Source organism: Bombyx mori, chromosome 20 (genome assembly GCF_030269925.1).
Source record: "Bombyx mori chromosome 20, ASM3026992v2".
Lineage (NCBI taxonomy): Eukaryota > Metazoa > Arthropoda > Insecta > Lepidoptera > Bombycidae > Bombyx > Bombyx mori.
This window is the reverse complement of record NC_085126.1, coordinates 12,478,244-12,496,249: the sequence shown is the minus strand read 5'-3', so window position 1 is coordinate 12,496,249 and position 18,006 is coordinate 12,478,244. Positions and strand designations below refer to the sequence as shown.

Genomic DNA, 18,006 nt, shown 5'->3' with positions numbered 1-18,006 from the left:
CTAGCATTGACTTGCTGTTCAGCATGATCACTAAGATAAAAATAATAATTGCTCTAAGTTCTAGACATTATTTGTTCTGGTTCTCTTCTGACTGCAAGCCTCGACAAGTACCATTATGGGGGTCCGTACAGTGGCGGACCCGACACTAGTGCTGACCTTTTGTTCCGCAGTCGCTGTATCGACGCGCTGTACACGTGCGACGGCGACGCGGACTGCCCAGACGGCTCCGACGAGGACTCCTCGCCCACCGGACCGTGCGGTACGGCGCTTATATTTCTATATGTAAACAAATCGTTGTCGTGTTCTTACGCTGTTTCGGGGTTATGTTAAACGACATGAATGTTTGATCATCAGCCAACGTGACGTGCAACGAGGAGCAGTCGCTGAGATGCGACACGAACAGGTGCATCCACCGGAGCTGGGTGTGCGACGGACTCACCGGTACGTTGCGTGTCCCCCCGCCCCCCGCCCCCGGCCCCCCGCTGCAGCAGCACACGAGACGTGTAGCTCTCTCGGTCGACAGACTGTATCGACGGCGCGGACGAGAGCGCGGCGGCGTGCGCGGGCGCGGCGTGCAGCGCGGCGCAGTTCGCGTGCGCGGTGTCGCGCCGCTGCGTGCCGCACGCGTGGCGCTGCGACGGCGCGCGCGACTGCGGCCCGCACGACCACTCCGACGAGGAGGGCTGCGGTGCGTATTGTGCCACTTCTATCATCTCTGTCTTAGCTTCACACAAATAATGTCTAGTATACAGCCCATGTGGAGAGAGAATAAGGTATTGATCCCTCTCGAGCCTTGTCGCGTGATAGTGGAAAGCCATTGCAATATGTATCCGTCCACTCACATTCTGAGATTGAAATCTCACAAGAATTGAAACATTATACTTGATTATACTCGCTTTGAACCAGAACCCAATAATGCTTAGAGAAAAGTAGACATCAGGATGTTGAGACTGTACGCAGAGGTGGTCCCGGCACTAGCGGGTAGCATGGCGTGTAGCGTGTCTGTCTGTGTTGCAGAGAAGCTGCAGTGCGACAGCGAGATGTTCGAGTGCGACAACGGCGCGTGCGTCCCGTGGCAGTACCACTGCGACGCGCGCGCCGACTGCCCCGACGCCAGCGACGAGCGCGGCTGCCCCTCCGCCGCGCCCCCCGCCGCGCACCCCGCCGCGCCCCCCGCCGCGCCCCCAGCCGCGCCCCCAGCCGCGCCGCACCACACACGGTCCGCGTCCTGCTCTTACACACAATTCATTTGACATGGTTTTAATAAAGAAACGTATGACTAAAAGCAATCTAAATATGCAGGCATTCGAACAAAGAGTTGCACACGAAGCTGTGCGATGCGGAGGAGTTCATGTGTAACACCACCGAGTGCGTCGTGTGGCGGGTGAGCTCTACTCCATTCATTGCTGGCACTACCGGCTCGCGGCAGTAACGGGCGGGACGGTGATAGTTACTCGCGCGAACCCGACATATATCCTACAACCAGTAAAAGCCTAAAACAAAGCAGTAAAAAATATTTAAAACTTAGAGAAAGCGTTCTCTAAGTAGCGGCCGCTCATCCTGGTGCATTTCTTAGTCGCTTATTACAACACCAGCTGGGAGAGATGGGCGGTGCGGTCCAAGGTCGACAGCCGGCCCTCAACTAAGTATCACTTACTGTGTACTGTAAGAAGGTGTAACTGCTCTCATTATATACTGTTCAAATGTACGAGCCTCAGGAACATTCTATAAGCTGATTGTCGACAGGAACTTCACTGCGAATCACAAGCGGACTGCTCGGAGGGCTCCAACGGATGGAACTGTCGGAACGAGAGCTCGACGACCCAGTCTCCCGCGGACACCAGCACGGCGGCCCCCGGCGCCGGCCCCCCGCCCGACTGCGAGCCCCCCGCGCTGCGCTGCGACAACAGCACGCGCTGCGTCCCCTTGCTGCGGCTCTGCGACGGGCTGCGGGACTGCGCGGACGGCGCCGACGAGGCCGACCGATGCGGTGAGTGCGCGCGCCCTGCTCGCTGCTCTTCGCGTTCTTATTTACCGACATTTGCGATGGTTATGAAATATGCTACACAGGAGAGGACATGTGCTCGGTGTCGCCGTGCAGCCACACGTGCCGCCCGTCCCCCGGGGGGCCGGTGTGCGAGTGCCCGGCGCGGCTGCACCTGCAGAGCGACGGCCTCACGTGCACCGCACGGGCCCCCTGCGGCGAGTGGGGCGTCTGCAGCCAGTCCTGCACCACGCTCAAGGACCGCCACCGCTGCACCTGCGACCCCGGATACACCCTCGCCGGGGACGGCTTCACTTGCAAAGATACATGTTAGAATTTATTGAAGATAACTTTTTCTGTCACTGATTAGTATGTTGTATTTGCACGTACAGCCAAAGCAACCTATGACCCCTAACACCGGCGCTCACAGACACGAGTGTTTCAACATAAATCACAGCACAGTACGTCACCAATCATTTAAAAATATTTCGCTTGTTAAGCTACAACACACAACAATTTCATTTCACTACATAATTTCGTTACTTCACAATATACTGGTCCCTGGACGTGCGCGGGGTACCGGGCCGGTATCTGGTTGCGCGCTACCTGTAGTGTGTGCATCACTGAATAGAAACATTGAATCCCGTCAGCCGGGGAGGCGGCGCTGCTGGTGGTGAGCACGCAGCACGAGCTGCGCGCGGTGGAGCTGTCGGCGGCGGCGGCGGCGTCGCGCGCGCTGCTGTCGTCCCTCAACAACACGGTGGCGCTGGACTGGCGCCGCGACCGCCGCACCAACACCACCCACGTCTACTGGACCGACCTCCGAGACAACAAGATATACACCGGACAATTACTTGACAACGGTTAGCCTTCACCGTGGACCCGTCTCCGGACCGTATTTACTATTGTCTCGTCGTATGCCGTCCAAACTACTAAGTTGCTCACAACAGTTACTGTTCACTTGCAGTAATGAGATCGTTCATACATATTATATATGTTTTATTTTTGTAGCGCTTTTAATTCAGCATTAATGAAGCTTGAATGTTTACTGTACTGTACAGGAATAAGCCACGTGGAGGTAGTGGTATCCTCGGGACTGACGACGGCGGAAGGTTTGGCGGTAGACTGGGTGGGTCTCAACCTCTACTGGGTCCAGAGCGATCTTCATCAGATCGAGGTATCTTCACTCTACTTCACGCTCTGCATTCGGCAGAAAAACTTATTTATTGTTGATCCACTGTTCTTATGCTTCGCAAAAATTAGGTTAATGTTCACGAGCTTCACTTGAAGGGTGCAAAATGCTAATGAAACTAATTGAACCCTCCGTGTTCAGGTTTCAAAACTGGACGGCAAATATCGACGCACGCTCGTGTCCGGAGACATGGACAACCCTCGAGCCATCGTCGTCGACCCCACGGCCGGTGCGTCCCTAATTATAAAGCCGTGTGCACATGCAAGATCAAAACTTATTTTAAGATTGAAATTTTTCGAGTACAGTAAATTAAATTACAGTTAGAGTACAGTAAAAAATAAAAAAAGAACAGTAAATTATTCCATTAAACTTTTATAGACATCCTTATTAGTCGATGATGGTACTAAATTATCGTTGCTAGGCCAGAGAGAAGTCGTTATATTGAGAGCCATGTGACGGTCAGGGTACATGTTCTGGAGCGACTGGGAGCAGTCGGAGCCGCGCATCGAGCGCAGCAGCCTGGCGGGGCGGGGGCGGGGCGCGGTGGTGCGCGCGGCGCGGGGGGCGTGGCCCAACGGCCTGGCGCTGGACGTGCGCGCCAGGAGGCTGTACTGGGCGGACGCGCGGGCCGACGCGCTGCACTCCGCCACCTACGACGGCGCCGACCCCCGCCTCGTGCTCACGCGGCACCCCGCCCTCGCGCACCCCTTCGCGCTGGCGCTGCTGGACTCGCACGTGTATTGGAGCGACTGGCACGAGAAGGCCGTGCTGCGAGCCAACAAGTGGAACGGGTCCGACGTCACGCTCGTCCACAACACTCTCAACAAGCCCTTCGAAATCAAGGTTCGTCTGTCCTATCTTCATAATTATCAGACCCGTTTCTCAAACCGATAACGAAATCAACCCGCTGTAGGTGATCCACTGGAGTCGGCAGCCGCAGATGGAACACAGCCCGTGCGAAGGCAACGGAGGCTGTTCTCACCTCTGCCTCATCGAGTCCCCCACGGAGCGCGTTTGTGCCTGCCCTAACCTGATGCGCCTCACACCTGATAACGTCACTTGTCAATGTAAGTTTAATTCAAAACCTAACTAAACGTGGAGTGTAGAATTCGCATCGGGCTGCTTACGTCGTGTTATAAGATCACAGTTCGGTGTCTGTCACTCTGTCCAGCATTCAGTTAAAGAACCCATTTTAAAATTAAGAAGTTTCAGTGCCTTCGTAGAATTGTACCACAATAATATTCTAAAAACGTTTTTTTTTTTTTTATACAAGCATACGAAAAAATCTTGCTGATGGGTCGCAGGGGAGAGGTAAGGGGCGTGGAAGTGGATAACCCCACGTCCCCTCTCGCTCCCCCCCTCGCCGGTCCGCTGGTCGCCGTACCCGACCCGATACAGTTCATTGCGAGCGAGAGGGCCATCTTCTGGGCGGACGTGGAGGTATGTATACACTATATACTTGTAAGATTAACTACTAGAATAGCACCGTGCTTACTAGTATTGTATAAATCAACATTGAACACATTGTGTATGTCATATTCGTATAATTTCCAGACAAACGAAATAAAGCGTTGGGAGGTGGGGGGCGGCGAGGTGGTGTCGGTGCGGGAGGGGGGCGCGCGCGGGCTGGCGGCGCACTGGGCGGCGGGCCTGCTGTACTTCGCGGCGGGGGGCGCGCTGGGGGTGAGCGACACGCGGGGGGAGCACGCCGCCCTCCTCATACCGCACCTACACAACCTCACGTCGCTGGCCGTGCACCCTCGAAGGTACTCATTGATCCGCCGACCTCGTCGCGCTTTGCTCATGCATGCTCACTGCCCTCTCAGACAAAGCACATTGCCTATGATTATACAAATTCAATGGAAGTGCATTTATCATTTGTTACTGCTCCTTGCGAATATATCGACACTAAAGCAACTCGTCAAATAAGTAGTAGTATATTGAATACTAGTAAATATAAGAGTCATCGGCCTCACGACTCAAGGTGGGTGGCATGTTAATATTCAAATGTCTATGAGCGTCCGCAATCATTTAGCACCAAATGCAACACGAACTCGTGGGCCGTGGGTCCATATTATAAGTCTAATACCATAGAAGCAATAATATGCACTCCCACTCAGAAATCGAATGTTATTTTTCTTTTGTATGTTCAGCGGGAGCCTGTACATGGCGTTGTCGTCGGCGGGCGAGGATCGCATCGAGGTGGTCCGCGGGGACGGCACCGCGCGCCGCGTGCTGCTGAGCGACCGGGAGGACCCGCTGCTCTCCGGAGCCACCGGTCAGTCCGGCGCTGACTCCTTGTCACTAGTGCAGTCTAAGTCTGTAAGCACTCGAAGAATTTTAGTGAAATAAAAACTGGAACCAATTTGACTCTCAGGCCTGTGCATCGACCTGTCGAGCGAGCGCCTCTACTGGGTGAACACTGGCTCCAGCTCCATACAGTACCTCGACCTTCGAACCTGGAATTACACCACGGTATGAATATCACCTGATTATTTTGTTTCCTCACACCGTTCATCCAGCGGAGACTGGCCCCTCATTTCTACAGCAATATATTGTCAATGGGTTATTACTACATAGTATAAAACAAAGTCACTTTCTCTGTCCCTATATCCCTATGTACGCTTAAATCCTTAAAACTACGCAGCGGATTTTGAATGGGGTTTTTTTTAATACATAGAGTGATTGCAGAGGAAGGTTTATATGTATAATAACGTCCATGAAATAGTGGAGAAATCAATAATAAATTACAGCTTCCGAAGCGAAGCGAGGGCGGGTCGCTAGTGTAATATAATCTGACAGTTATTTCAGTTGTCAAATGGTTACATAATTTTTTGTTTGAACCCTGTTGAACCCTCCCCCTACAGCTTTCCTTGGAGATCGGAGCTCGGCCGGTGGCGATGGAGGTGTACGAGGGAGAAGTGATCTACGCTGACGGGGAACAGAACCTGCTGCGCAAGTGTCACAAGGACAAATGCGACGGCGCCTCCGTCTACCTGTCCCAGGCCGGTACGTGTGCGTCACGTGGCGAACGCAACATGTTCTTGTTTGTGAAGTGCTTACTGTGATATCTCCTGTGAGTCCGCGCGGGTAGATACCACCACCCCGCCTATTTCAGCTGCGAAGTAGCAATGCGTCTCGGTTTAAAGGGCGGGGCAGCCGTTGTAACTATACTTGAGACCTTAGAACTTATATCTCAAGGTGGGTTGCGCATTTACATTGTAGATTTCTATGGGCTCCAGTAACCACTTAACACCAGGTGGGCTGTGAGCGCGTCCACACGCCTAAGCAATAAATAAAAACATGCAATAAGTGTATATCACTTAAATAACACTCGTCATGTCGTTGGAGACGTGACCTTCAAATGCCTCAAATGGTTCATTATGTGCACTGGAATCTTTTCATTCTTCATTCACCCAGCTAGAAGCACGCTCCACGAATATTCGTGATGTTACTGTTTCGCAAAGTATACCGGCTCACACACGCCTTCCACCATTATCACGCTTATCAGCTTCCGAGTATCATGACAAATAACGGACTGACTAAATAAGTCAATTAGATTTTATTTAATTTTTTTGTGTATAAGTTATAAAAACTATTTTTATTTGGACAACCCATGTTTTGTTTATAAAGTTTATCGTTGTCGATGTTCGTTTACATCAGAGGGAGTGGTATCCCTTCGAGTTTACGACGCGGCCCTACAAGAGGGCATCGAAAGCGCGTGCAAGCTCAGGAAGCAGCCCTGCGCTCACTTGTGTCTGCCTGTCTCGGAAACACATTCCGTCTGCCACTGCGCCACGGGGTACGTCGCCAATGGGACGCGATGCACAGGTATGTGTAACAAATAGTCGGAATCGAAGCTTTAGTGCGATTTATGTACTTGTTCAAAAGCTAAGATAATAATCCGCATCGTTCCTTCCAGCCGTGGACGAGGTGGTGATGTACTCACTCAGCTGGGACGTGCGAGGGGTCGGGGTGGAGGGCGGGCCCGATCTGTTGGCTCCTCTCCCCGGACTCTCGCTCGCCTCCTCTATAGACTATGTCGCAGGTGTGTGGCCGTTTTCAATAAGTGCCTCTTCGCAATTGTGTACAGTTTTGATGTAGATTGAGGGTATATGTTCTCAGAGGGCGAGTGGTTATACTGGGTGGATTCGGAGGCGGGTAGCATCTGGCGCGTGCGTCGTGACGGAGGGGGGCGCGAGGTGGTGGTGCGCGGTGCGGAGGAGGGCGCGGGAGGGGACGAGCCGCCCTCGGACTCGCTGGGCGCGCTGGCGGTGGACTGGGCGGCCGGTAACCTGTACTGGACGGAGCCGCGACGCCGCCTGCTGCTCGCCTCGCGCCTCGACGGACAACACCTCTACGTGGTGCTCGACACCGACCCGCACCTCGTCACGCGTACGTACCGCACACGCACGTGTCCCGCGTGGCATGGCCAGCTGGCACAGAGCTTCGGGAATGCCGTAATTCATATTGAGATATGAGGTCGAAGTCCCTATTGCATTTGAATGACGAATTATTTACCTTCCTACCCGGAATACATAACGTCTTGGAATATTCAGAATTTCGGTGCCGACCCGGGCTCGTAACACGCCCCACCATCTATGCTCAAGGAAAGAACGACCTGGGGATTAAGTGGTAAAATATTATGAGGGGGTTGCAGGCAGATGACGAGAAAGAATTACTAGTAGCTCGAGGGCGCAAGATTACTCCCTACACTGATCTATGAATAAAAGATGCTGTGAAATGGTCAGAATCAGAAATTCACAACAACAGCATTGTTGCGGCGCAAGTAAGCGGGAATCCGCTGGATGCCAGCTGTGCGGGACCGCTCATCGGGGCGAGCCTTGAGGGAGGCCCATGTCGAGCAGTGGACGCCCTTAGATGATGATGAAATAGAAGAAAGTGAACGGAAACTTTACATAGGCGACCACTCACGAGAAGTCCATGACGTTTAGGCGTCATGTGAGATTCTAGTCCGTAAATATATGAATTTCGGCGCAGTACTGGCACTGGACGCGACGGCGGGCTGGCTGTTCCTGGGCGGCGCGGGCTGGATTCAGCGCGCCTCGCTGGACGGCGCCCGCCGCGACCTGCTGCACAACGGCACCAACGTCGGGGACATCGCCCTGCACCTGCAGGTCTGTCCAGCGCTCCCTCTCTCCTCACCGCAGCCCTACTGCCCGACGATTTCACACGCCCCTCACCGAGTCGATACTAACGACCGGTAGCTTCCGCTGCTCTTGTGACAATGACGTACATTAGTATATTATCCATTTAGCTTCTTAGGTCATTCTCATTCATTACCTACATTGTCATTCACGCTTATTTGTTCCGAAGCATCCTACGACTATTTATATATACACAATATGTTCTCACTAGTGTCAGTACGTACTCATGCGCAGCTCAGTTCCAGCACACGGGCTGGCGGGCGGCGTCGTGTACTCACAGCGACACTGTCGCAATTGATTAGTTTGAGTAGGACCTTACATAGTGGCATGCGTCGCGTCGAGCCAGCCCGAGTGTGACTGACCATAGCATCTTCTAGTTTGTAGTGTAGGACAGCCATTAGTTTATTGTTTTCATTTGCGTTGTTGTGCGATTGAGACAATTGAGACGGACCTCGTGTCTCAAGGTGGCGTCGTTCACGCCGGTATCGATTTGTCGTTTTCAGTATAGAGGGTAGGTATATAGTTATGTGCGCCGGCGTGAGGTTTACACGTGGGTCGTGAGCAGGAGCGGCTGGTGTACTGGGTGGACACGTCGGACACGTCGGTGTGGCGCATGCGGTACGACGGCGCGGGCCGCTCGCTGGTGGCGCGTCTGTCGCCGCACCAGCACCACCCCGTCGCCATCGCGCTCCACAAGCACTCCATCTACTGGCTTGACACGTGAGTCGCTTCTCTTGTGTGTCTTCTTTTAGTTTACGGACAACAGCAAGGTTCATTTTTTAGAACAAAACTTCCAGGTCGGAAGCTTTCTAACCAATAACGAGTCGTGCTTTCGTTTGTAGCGTTCACTCCACAGAAATAAATCAAGATATTTCTGTGGTGTCTTCTTTCTTCTTGAGAGAGATCTTGACATGTTTGTGCGGCTGGAGCTCGTAGTCCATAATTACTCGTATTTGTATCGCTCCATATTGACGCAAGATACGAATTTAAAAAATATAATTCAATATTTTTTAAATGAAATTCACTTGAATTTTGCATAATAATATATTGCCAGCCCCTTTTTTAAATTACACTTCGAATGTCAGCATTGTAAAACGGAACTTATATACAAAGGTAAAGAGCTGTTATTTCGCTCCAGCGTTACATCCATTCCTACCACCTATTGCTAAATTCCGGAATCGATCGACCAAGTTATAGATTATATTTAACACTGAGCGCGATGGACGGGGTCGCCTCCAACAAAGGATAATGGATCTGCACTAGGTATTATTCATCAGAAAGCATTACATTAGAACTTAAACCGGTGACCGTTGTCGTCGAACCCATCGCCTGTGACGAAGGGCTCGACGAGCGAATTAACCCACAAACACAGCCTATTAAGTTTCTCGCCGGATCTTCTCAGCGGTTCGCGTTTTCGATCCGGTAGTAGATTCTGCGAAGCACTGCTCTTGCTAGAGCCAGTGTTAGCAACACTCCGGTTTGAGCCCCGTGAGCTCACCTACATGTTAGGGTGAAGCTGAAATAGCCTCTCAAGGCTAACAGCATAAGTAGGAAAAAAAGAACGTAAAACAAATATTAATGTCATCGTACACGCGCGCGCAGCATGGTCGGTCGCGGCGCCGTGCTGTCCGCCCCGGTCGGCAACATGTCGCGCTCCCGCGTGCTCAAGGACGACCTCGGGGACAGCCTCAGGGATATCTTTGTGAGTGTGCTTACCTTTTATAAATTACTAGTGGAGTCTCATTAGAAGGGAGAGGTGTATGTAATGTCGTTTCAACAAAAATGTTTAATGGTGGTGTTCTTATTGCCTGAGTATGATGTCATTTGGAATACCAGAGAATGGACATTTTAGGCAATGGATACCTACTCGAACCAAATTGTGTAATTCATATTAAAACATACGTATGGAGAATTGAGTGCATTTTATCTGACTCGCTGGGCTTCAAAAAGCTACCCGAAGACAGTTCGAGCAACGGTAACTGTCGAACACAACGTCGAGTGAAGTGACGTATGGAAATGTCGAGAAGGTACTAGCCTATTGTATGTAGCAAGGCGGTATTCTGAATTTATTGAAACCAATAAATGAATTATATAATAAACAAAGCGATAGGGTGCGGTACATGTGGCGTGTTCCGCAGGTATGGTCTCGCGAGTCTCAGCGCGCGAGCACGTCCCCCTGCCGGGCGACGCCGTGCGCGGCGCTCTGTCTGGCGAGCAGCGGCCGCGCGCGCTGCGTGTGCCCGCACGGGGAGCTGGCGCCCGACCGCCTCTCCTGCACGCGTACGTACACGCGCATGCACACACGCACGCACACTACACGTACGCACGCACACACGCACGCACACACAAACCATGGCTTATGTATAGTAGCAAGTTCGCCACGTTCGTGTGCTGAACAGTAGTCCTGACTTCAGCAGCGCGGCTCCGTGGTGTTGCCATTTGTGTGTAACAGTAACCCACATAACAGCAGAAAGTACTAGGAGCTAAGAGACGGGACATTACTTTTTGGAACGACAAATGTGCTAGACGTGTATAATCTTGACTCGTTTTATGTGTTTATGTTGCAGCGTACAAGTCGTTCGTGATGTTCGCCCGCGTGTCGCAGATCGACTCGCTGCACCTGGACGGGCGCACGCTCAACGCGCCCTACCCGCCGATACGCCACAAGTGCGTGCCAAGCCCCGCCCTGCATGCCCCCGCCCTGCATGCCCCCGCCCTGCATGCTCCGCCCTGCATGCCCCGCCCCGCCGGCCAGCCCTACTCATGCCGGGCGCTGCGTTGTTGCAGGGAGCTGATGCGCAACGCGATCGGGCTGGCGTACCAGTACAGCACGTCCACGCTGTTCTACTCCGACATCCAGCGCGGCGCCATCCACGCCGTGCACTTCAACGGGTCGAACCACCGCGTGCTCTTCACCAGTCAGTACCTGCAGTGCGCCGCGAGCCTCTGCTCTCGTACCCTAGTGGACGTATACCCTACCCTATCCTACCCTACCCTAGCCACGGGTGTATGAGAACTATTACGATGTCAAAACTACTAGCAACAACGACTATCGAACTCGACAAAGTGACGTCATCTACTAGCTACAAACCGGAACATGCTTTTACTTGTCATTTTGGTGGCGCCTGCTGCTCTATTGCAGCCTGAATCAAGAATAGACTGAGCGACGAATAGAATACATTATGTATATTGTAACTTGAACTTGATTTGATCGCCCAGTGCAGTGTTGAGATATGTAATCGAAACTTCTGATGAAGATCGCTTAGTGAGTAAGAATTGGTGGCAAAAGATCTGCCACTGAGCTCACTTACTTCTGCATAGTATGTTTTCGTTTCTTTTCATTGATATTATTAAATTAATATTTTTATAAGATGAGGAGGAAAATGAGCCAATTCGTCACATTATATTAGTATGAACATTTATAACACCATTGTTCGTTTATACAGAGGTGGGTGCAGTGGAGGGCATGGTGTTCAGCCCCGCGACGCGCTCGCTGTACTGGACGCGCACGAGCGGCGCGCTGGTGGCGGCGCGGCTCCCGGACGGGCCCCCCGTCACCGTGCTCAGACTCAGCCACGGGGACCGACCCCGGGGGATCGACTTTGACCCCTGCCAAATGTACGCATTTTACTGTTAAACTAATCGATTACCCGAACCACCCCTACTATTAATGAAGATCAACACCATGCAGCAGCTCATTGTCCTGTGGTTTAAAACTATAGCGTAGTCAAGATATTTTTGCACCACAGTTCCTGATGCAAGCTTCTAGTAAAATCCTAGCATTGTAATGTTTGAATTTCAGTCGTATATACTGGACGAACTGGAACTCGAGTCATCCGAGCATCGAGCGGGTCTACGCGTCTGGTCGCGGCCGTCAGGCCATCGTGACCACCGCCGTGCTGATGCCCAACGCCCTCGCGCTGGACCACGCCGACCGCAGGCTGTACTGGGCCGACGCCAGGCTCGACAAGATCGAACGCATGTACTACGACGGATCGCACCGCCAGGTCCTTCGCTCTGTGTTCAGTTATAAGTTGTGCTATGCACCGTGATGCTGCGCAGTCGGCTGCGCACTTACTGTGCGCGCTGTGAAGTCCCCTCCGCTCGACACGTCACGTGCAGGTCTCAAAGACATTTCCGTGTCGATTATATATCAAACCGGAACTAATGATAGCTTCCCCGATGTATACTAGACGGCGGTGTTTTATTGTGTGGTGTGTTGTACAGATAGTGAGTACGGAGGGGGCGGAGCACCCTTTCGCGGTGTCGGTGTGGGGCGGCTGGGTGGTGTGGTCGGACTGGATGGGGCGCGGCGTGCTGCGCGCCGACAAGCTCGCCGGCCACCCGCGCACCCTGCTCGCTGCTGACTCCCGTCCTATGGCCGTCATTATCGTCGCGCCGGACCAACACACTTGTGAGTCGGTCTAGCTCGCTCGTCCTTAATTAATCTTCTAATGGCTTGCAACTCCATTGGACGGGTATATTTATCTCTGTGCGATATATCGACACAGGCTCGGACGACCCGTGCGCGGTGTTGAACGGCGGGTGCGCAGAGATCTGCAGCCGGGACGCGTCGGGCGGCGGCGCGCGGTGCGGCTGCGGGGGCGGCAGGACGCTGGCGGAGGACGGTCGCGCTTGCTCGCCCTCCTCGCAACCGGCGTGCCCCCCCGGGCAGTTCGCGTGCAGGAAGGGGGGCTGCATCCCGGACGAGCTGGTCTGCGACGACGTGCCGCACTGCTCGCACGGCTCCGACGCTAGCGACGAGGACTTGTTCTATTGCAGTATGTTCTGCCTAGCCCTTGTATATTATTATGCATAATTTTCAAAGTATTTGATGAAGTGCTTTTCACTCATTCAAATACAGGTGGGCTTTTTCCAACCTATTCGCTGGTAACCTAATAGGCTATTCCAGCTACACGGTGGCTCGTAGATCTCAATCTAATAAATCTTGCTAATTAATACTGGCCCTGGCAAGAGCAGTGCTCCGCAGAATCTAACACCGGGTAAGAATTGCTACCCAATGAGAAAATCCAACGACAAACTCAGTGGGTTGTGTCTATGGGGTAGTTCGCTCGTCGATCTTTTCGTCGTAATCAACCAGTTTAACGAGAATGGTGACCGGTGTTCGAAGGGTCGAAAAGCACCGAGAGTGGATTCGAGGTGTCCGACAAGACATGTTACGGGCGACGGCGACGCTGTGTTGCCCCTTCGCTATATTGATCGTGCCCTGACAAGCGAGACTAAGCGCCGTCTGTGAACGAGAGCAGCGGTTGCTGAGCGGTATCGCGGGCGGGAGGGGCCGTGCGCCGACGCTGCGTGTGTGTTGCAGCCTCCCGCACGTGTCCGGTGGAGGGGGTGCGGTGCGGCGCGGGGGGGCGCTGCGTGGCGCCGGACCGGCTGTGCGACGGACGGTTCGACTGCGACGACGCCAGCGACGAGGCGCACTGCGCCTGCGGACCGCAGCAATACAAGTGAGTGCCAGCGCTGCAGTACTGTGTATAGTCTTACATTCATTTATGCTTTCATGACGATAAGACACTGTTCTATTCATTTATTATCTTAAATATATAAAAGTAAGTATGTCTTTTGTAGTTTATATAACTTAATATAATATATCTAACGCTTATCTAATTTATTATTTTAGTATTTGAAATAAATCATTGCGTATTATAACGGAGAGGACACACGGCCGCAGATGTGAGAACGGTCTGTGCGTGGGCGTGGCGGCGCGCTGCAACGGCGCGGTGGAGTGCGCGGACGCGTCGGACGAGCGCGGCTGCGGGGCGCACACGTGCGGCGCGCTGGGGCCGGACGCGCTGTCCTGCCGCAACGGCTCGGGCTGCTACCTGCGCCTGTGGACCTGCGACGGGTACGCGGACTGCGCCGACGGCACCGACGAGCGCGACTGCGGGCACTACCACTCCGGTCAGTACGGCCGTGGCTCCGCGGGCCTCCAGCACGTGGGAGCGCTGCGTTCTTGTGCAGAGAGTTACAAAGCAAAAGGGTGCTAAAGAAAACTTTCAGAATCATTTCACAAACGATATTTAAAGTAATGATAACTAGCTCCAGTCTACTCATCTCACGCCTCGATGTTCCCAGAAGCACCAACAACGGAAGTGATCGTGGACACATTCGAGGAGTTGACCCCGCAGCACTGCGACGAGGGTCAGTTCCGGTGCGGAGGCGACTCCGCGGCGCCCGCCGACGTCGCCGAGTGCATCCCCGCGGAGTGGCGCTGCGACGGACGCGTCGACTGCACGGACGGCAGCGACGAGGCACTGCACTGCGGTCAGCAACCACTCAGTGCTCTCTCGACGAGCCGCCTTAATAGTATAAAATAATAGTATAGTACAATGACAGCAAGTCGATTGAACCAGCGCTATGTATGATAGGCATTTTAATGTCAAGGAAAATCAACAAGAATGTGGCTTTAATTAGCGACTTCATTAGGGTGTCAAAAACGTACGCGCTTGGGATGGTATGCAATAATGATAATGGAGTCGAACCGTGATCGTGGCGCAGGTCACCGGGCGCACAACACGACGTGCGGCTCCCACACGTTCCACTGCGCGGGCGGCGCGTGCGTGCCGCTGGGCGCGCGCTGCGACGGCGCCGCGGACTGCGAGCACGCGGACGACGAGGCCGACTGCCCCTGCGCCCTCGACACCTTCGCCTGCGCCGGCTCCGGACTCTGTCTGCACGCTGTACGACACCACACTCACTATGCGCGACCGCCCTCATTTAGTAGATCCCTATCAGCCAGTGAATATTACTATATTCGATGCACCGGATCAACCAGCGAAAGAGTTTATTGGATTCTGGAGGGAAACATTATAACTTCTTCGGCGGCCTTCAAGCTTTCAGCAATCCACCTGAAACGTCGTTTACGGACAGAGTCTGACGAAACCTGCGGTCGCCTGCTGAAGATCAAGCGTATACACGTTTAGCCTGTAACCCATTTATTGTCTTGAATGGGCAACTGTCAGTACAGCCTCTCCAAAACTCAGTCCGACAAGCGCTCATCGACCCTTGCACCGAGTCTAATAACATTCGATACTTTAAATCTTAACAAATATAAGCTATTATTATATTTGAACAGAATTACAGAAAGTTACATTTATTTGTCAAATAGAACCTGTACTGTGACGGCGACGCGGACTGCGAAGACGGATCGGACGAGCCCGCGGGCTGCGTGTCCCCCGCGCCGCCCCCCACCGCGTCACCGCCCCCCACCTCGCACCCCTTGTGTGCCGCGATGTCCGGCTCGGTATACTGCGCCGGTAGGTGTATACCGAAAGAGTTAGTGTGCGACGGAAGGAACAACTGCGAGGACTCTGGGGGAAGCGGAGCGGGAACCGACGAAGATCCTTTGATCTGTAGTGAGTACATTTAATATGTTAATTGTCTACAGTAAGATTCAAGTTTTCTTCTGCTATATAATAATGATTTTGCGAATCAGGTTCGTTCGCATCCGCGACGGGCAGCACTAGTCACGAGAGCGCCGGCGAATGCGAGCGAGGGGAGTGGCAGTGCGGAGACGGAGGCTGCGCCCCGCGAGACGCGCTCTGCGACGGCACGAGGGACTGTGAAGACTACACTGATGAGTTTCCTTGCGGTGAATGGAGACATCATATAGCAATACTATAGCAGGTGAGCGGTTTTATGTTATGGAAGTATTTAACAAATATCTTATAACGTGACAGATATAAACGAGTGCGCCACACTGAACGGGGGGTGCTCGCACAACTGCACGGAGCTGCCGGTGGGGCGCGCGTGCTGGTGCCGGGCGGGCTGGCGCGGCAGCGGGACCGCGTGCGCGGACGTGGACGAGTGCTACGAGGACCAGCCCTGCGAGCAGCACTGCAGGTACGTCCCGCCAGACGAGGCTCGGCGGAGGGAGCCGGCGCGTGGCAGGCAGGAGTGTACAGTGACCGTGTTGTGTGGCAGGAACACGCTGGGCAGCTTCGTGTGCTCGTGCGCGGCGGGCTACAGATTAGCGGACGACGGCGTCAGCTGCTCGCCGGTGTCGTGTGAGTTGTACATCTGGTGCCCCTTTCACTTGTCGAGAACATCGTCCAATGGTTTCGTTTCTAACCGCAGCGATCAAGGCGTCCCTAGTGTTCACGAACCGATACTACATCCGGCGCGCGTCGCTGCACGCGGGGGCCAGCTCGCTGCTGGTGCACAACCTCACCAACGCGGTGGCACTGGACGCGCACTGGAGCTCCGGCTGTCTCTACTGGAGTGACGTCACCCTCCTCGGCTCCTCCATCAAGGTACTTCATTCTATCTCTTAGAATCTTCTGCTATCTGTGTTGGGGAGAAGCCCCGCGTCTGTTGCCTGATGCTAGTTAGTGGGCGGACCCAGCACGGGTGCGCTCGCGGCCCCCGGCGCGCGGAGCCCAGGCACGTCACAGCGCGAATGTCGCCACCCTCCTTGACACTCGTTGTTTTAATTGTACAGTATGAGTTTTTATTTTCATTACACCTTGTTGTTCCTTTATCGGACACATAAGTTAGGTACATATGTCATTAGAAATATTAGTAGTACCTGGCTGCGGGATTTGCACACCGGCATAGCCGCATCACTCGCTCGGCATCTTATCTTTGTGGTCACAACGATTTCAGAACTAAATTAAGCTAAGTTTGTGTTTAGTAACATTTTCTACCAAGGTATTCGTCGTTCGTTGTATGTATAATGTCACCTCCAGCGCGTGGCGTATCTGTTCATATGTTTTCGGAAAGCTACAGAAAGAAAATGAAATGAAAGCTAGAGGCTCACTAACACCATACATCTGTGGGCTGTCGTTTCCAGCGCCAGTGTCGACCTCGGGTAGGCCCTGCGACAGTCCTGCACGCGGCGACGCTGCAGAACCCGGATGGTCTGGCGGTGGACTGGGTGGGAGGCAATCTGTACTGGTGTGACAAAGGTACCGACACACTGGAGGTATCCCGTCTGGACGGTCGGCACCGTCGCGTGCTGCTCAGGGACGGGCTGCAGGACCCGCGGGCCCTCGCCCTGCTGCCCGCTCGCGGCTGGATGTACTGGTCGGACTGGGGCGCCTCCCCGCACATCGGCCGCGCCGGAATGGACGGCTCGAACAGACGACTGTTGATCACATCCGGACTGGGCTGGCCCAACGCCCTCACGCTATGCCACGCATCCAACGACCTCTACTTCGCCGACGCCAGGGAGGATTATATAGCTGTCGCCGATCTGGATGGCAACAATGTGCGGATTCTATTCTCTAGAGGTGAGGAACACTGGATCATCAATCGAGTTTCTAATTAATAGAAATACATGATGACGGTGACGTTGACAGAGAGCATGCCGTGGCTGAGGCTGCACCACGTGTTCGCGATGAGCGTGTGGGAGGGCCGCGTGTACTGGAGCGACTGGGAGACGCGCGCCGTGGAGTCCTGTCGGCGGCGGCCGCGCCGGGGCTACAAGGTGACCTGCCCCGCTGTCACTTGTTCAACTTGTGGACGGGAAAGAGAAGTATTATAAAATATGTTTTTTGACGCAGGAATCTAATGCAACGTTAGATCTGAGCACGGGAGGAGCCTACGAGTGCGAGGTGGTAGTGCACACTGTGCACAAGCCTATGGACCTCAGGATCTTCCACCCAGCACGTCAGCCACCACAACCCGGTACGGGATAC

The 18,006-nt window shown here is 53.7% G+C and overlaps 1 protein-coding gene across 4 annotated transcripts in view; it reads left to right on the top strand.

Annotated features, from left to right (window-relative positions):
* LOC101739226 (low-density lipoprotein receptor-related protein 1) overlaps positions 1 to 18,006 on the top strand; it is a 69,881-nt gene that overhangs the window by 24,037 nt on the left and 27,838 nt on the right. For 2 of the 4 annotated variants that reach the window (XM_062674457.1, XM_062674459.1), the window contains exons 19-60: positions 171 to 259; positions 355 to 441; positions 524 to 688; positions 1,018 to 1,219; positions 1,303 to 1,384; positions 1,747 to 1,990; positions 2,071 to 2,313; positions 2,635 to 2,847; positions 3,046 to 3,161; positions 3,318 to 3,405; positions 3,640 to 4,019; positions 4,090 to 4,243; positions 4,450 to 4,616; positions 4,731 to 4,942; positions 5,330 to 5,454; positions 5,554 to 5,651; positions 6,044 to 6,185; positions 6,840 to 7,007; positions 7,099 to 7,224; positions 7,302 to 7,571; positions 8,178 to 8,314; positions 8,910 to 9,064; positions 9,947 to 10,046; positions 10,483 to 10,624; positions 10,912 to 11,011; positions 11,132 to 11,262; positions 11,791 to 11,962; positions 12,147 to 12,351; positions 12,572 to 12,758; positions 12,856 to 13,125; positions 13,674 to 13,815; positions 14,040 to 14,269; positions 14,444 to 14,632; positions 14,867 to 15,048; positions 15,477 to 15,723; positions 15,804 to 15,959; positions 16,048 to 16,210; positions 16,292 to 16,374; positions 16,445 to 16,620; positions 17,160 to 17,598; positions 17,668 to 17,795; positions 17,872 to 17,995. In XM_062674457.1, the coding sequence (XP_062530441.1) occupies positions 171 to 259; positions 355 to 441; positions 524 to 688; positions 1,018 to 1,219; positions 1,303 to 1,384; positions 1,747 to 1,990; positions 2,071 to 2,313; positions 2,635 to 2,847; positions 3,046 to 3,161; positions 3,318 to 3,405; positions 3,640 to 4,019; positions 4,090 to 4,243; positions 4,450 to 4,616; positions 4,731 to 4,942; positions 5,330 to 5,454; positions 5,554 to 5,651; positions 6,044 to 6,185; positions 6,840 to 7,007; positions 7,099 to 7,224; positions 7,302 to 7,571; positions 8,178 to 8,314; positions 8,910 to 9,064; positions 9,947 to 10,046; positions 10,483 to 10,624; positions 10,912 to 11,011; positions 11,132 to 11,262; positions 11,791 to 11,962; positions 12,147 to 12,351; positions 12,572 to 12,758; positions 12,856 to 13,125; positions 13,674 to 13,815; positions 14,040 to 14,269; positions 14,444 to 14,632; positions 14,867 to 15,048; positions 15,477 to 15,723; positions 15,804 to 15,959; positions 16,048 to 16,210; positions 16,292 to 16,374; positions 16,445 to 16,620; positions 17,160 to 17,598; positions 17,668 to 17,795; positions 17,872 to 17,995 (7,229 nt within the window). The remainder of the gene's footprint in view (positions 1 to 170; positions 260 to 354; positions 442 to 523; positions 689 to 1,017; positions 1,220 to 1,302; positions 1,385 to 1,746; positions 1,991 to 2,070; positions 2,314 to 2,634; positions 2,848 to 3,045; positions 3,162 to 3,317; positions 3,406 to 3,639; positions 4,020 to 4,089; positions 4,244 to 4,449; positions 4,617 to 4,730; positions 4,943 to 5,329; positions 5,455 to 5,553; positions 5,652 to 6,043; positions 6,186 to 6,839; positions 7,008 to 7,098; positions 7,225 to 7,301; positions 7,572 to 8,177; positions 8,315 to 8,909; positions 9,065 to 9,946; positions 10,047 to 10,482; positions 10,625 to 10,911; positions 11,012 to 11,131; positions 11,263 to 11,790; positions 11,963 to 12,146; positions 12,352 to 12,571; positions 12,759 to 12,855; positions 13,126 to 13,673; positions 13,816 to 14,039; positions 14,270 to 14,443; positions 14,633 to 14,866; positions 15,049 to 15,476; positions 15,724 to 15,803; positions 15,960 to 16,047; positions 16,211 to 16,291; positions 16,375 to 16,444; positions 16,621 to 17,159; positions 17,599 to 17,667; positions 17,796 to 17,871; positions 17,996 to 18,006) is intronic. The other 2 variants (XM_062674460.1, XM_062674458.1) reach the window with 2 other exon arrangements.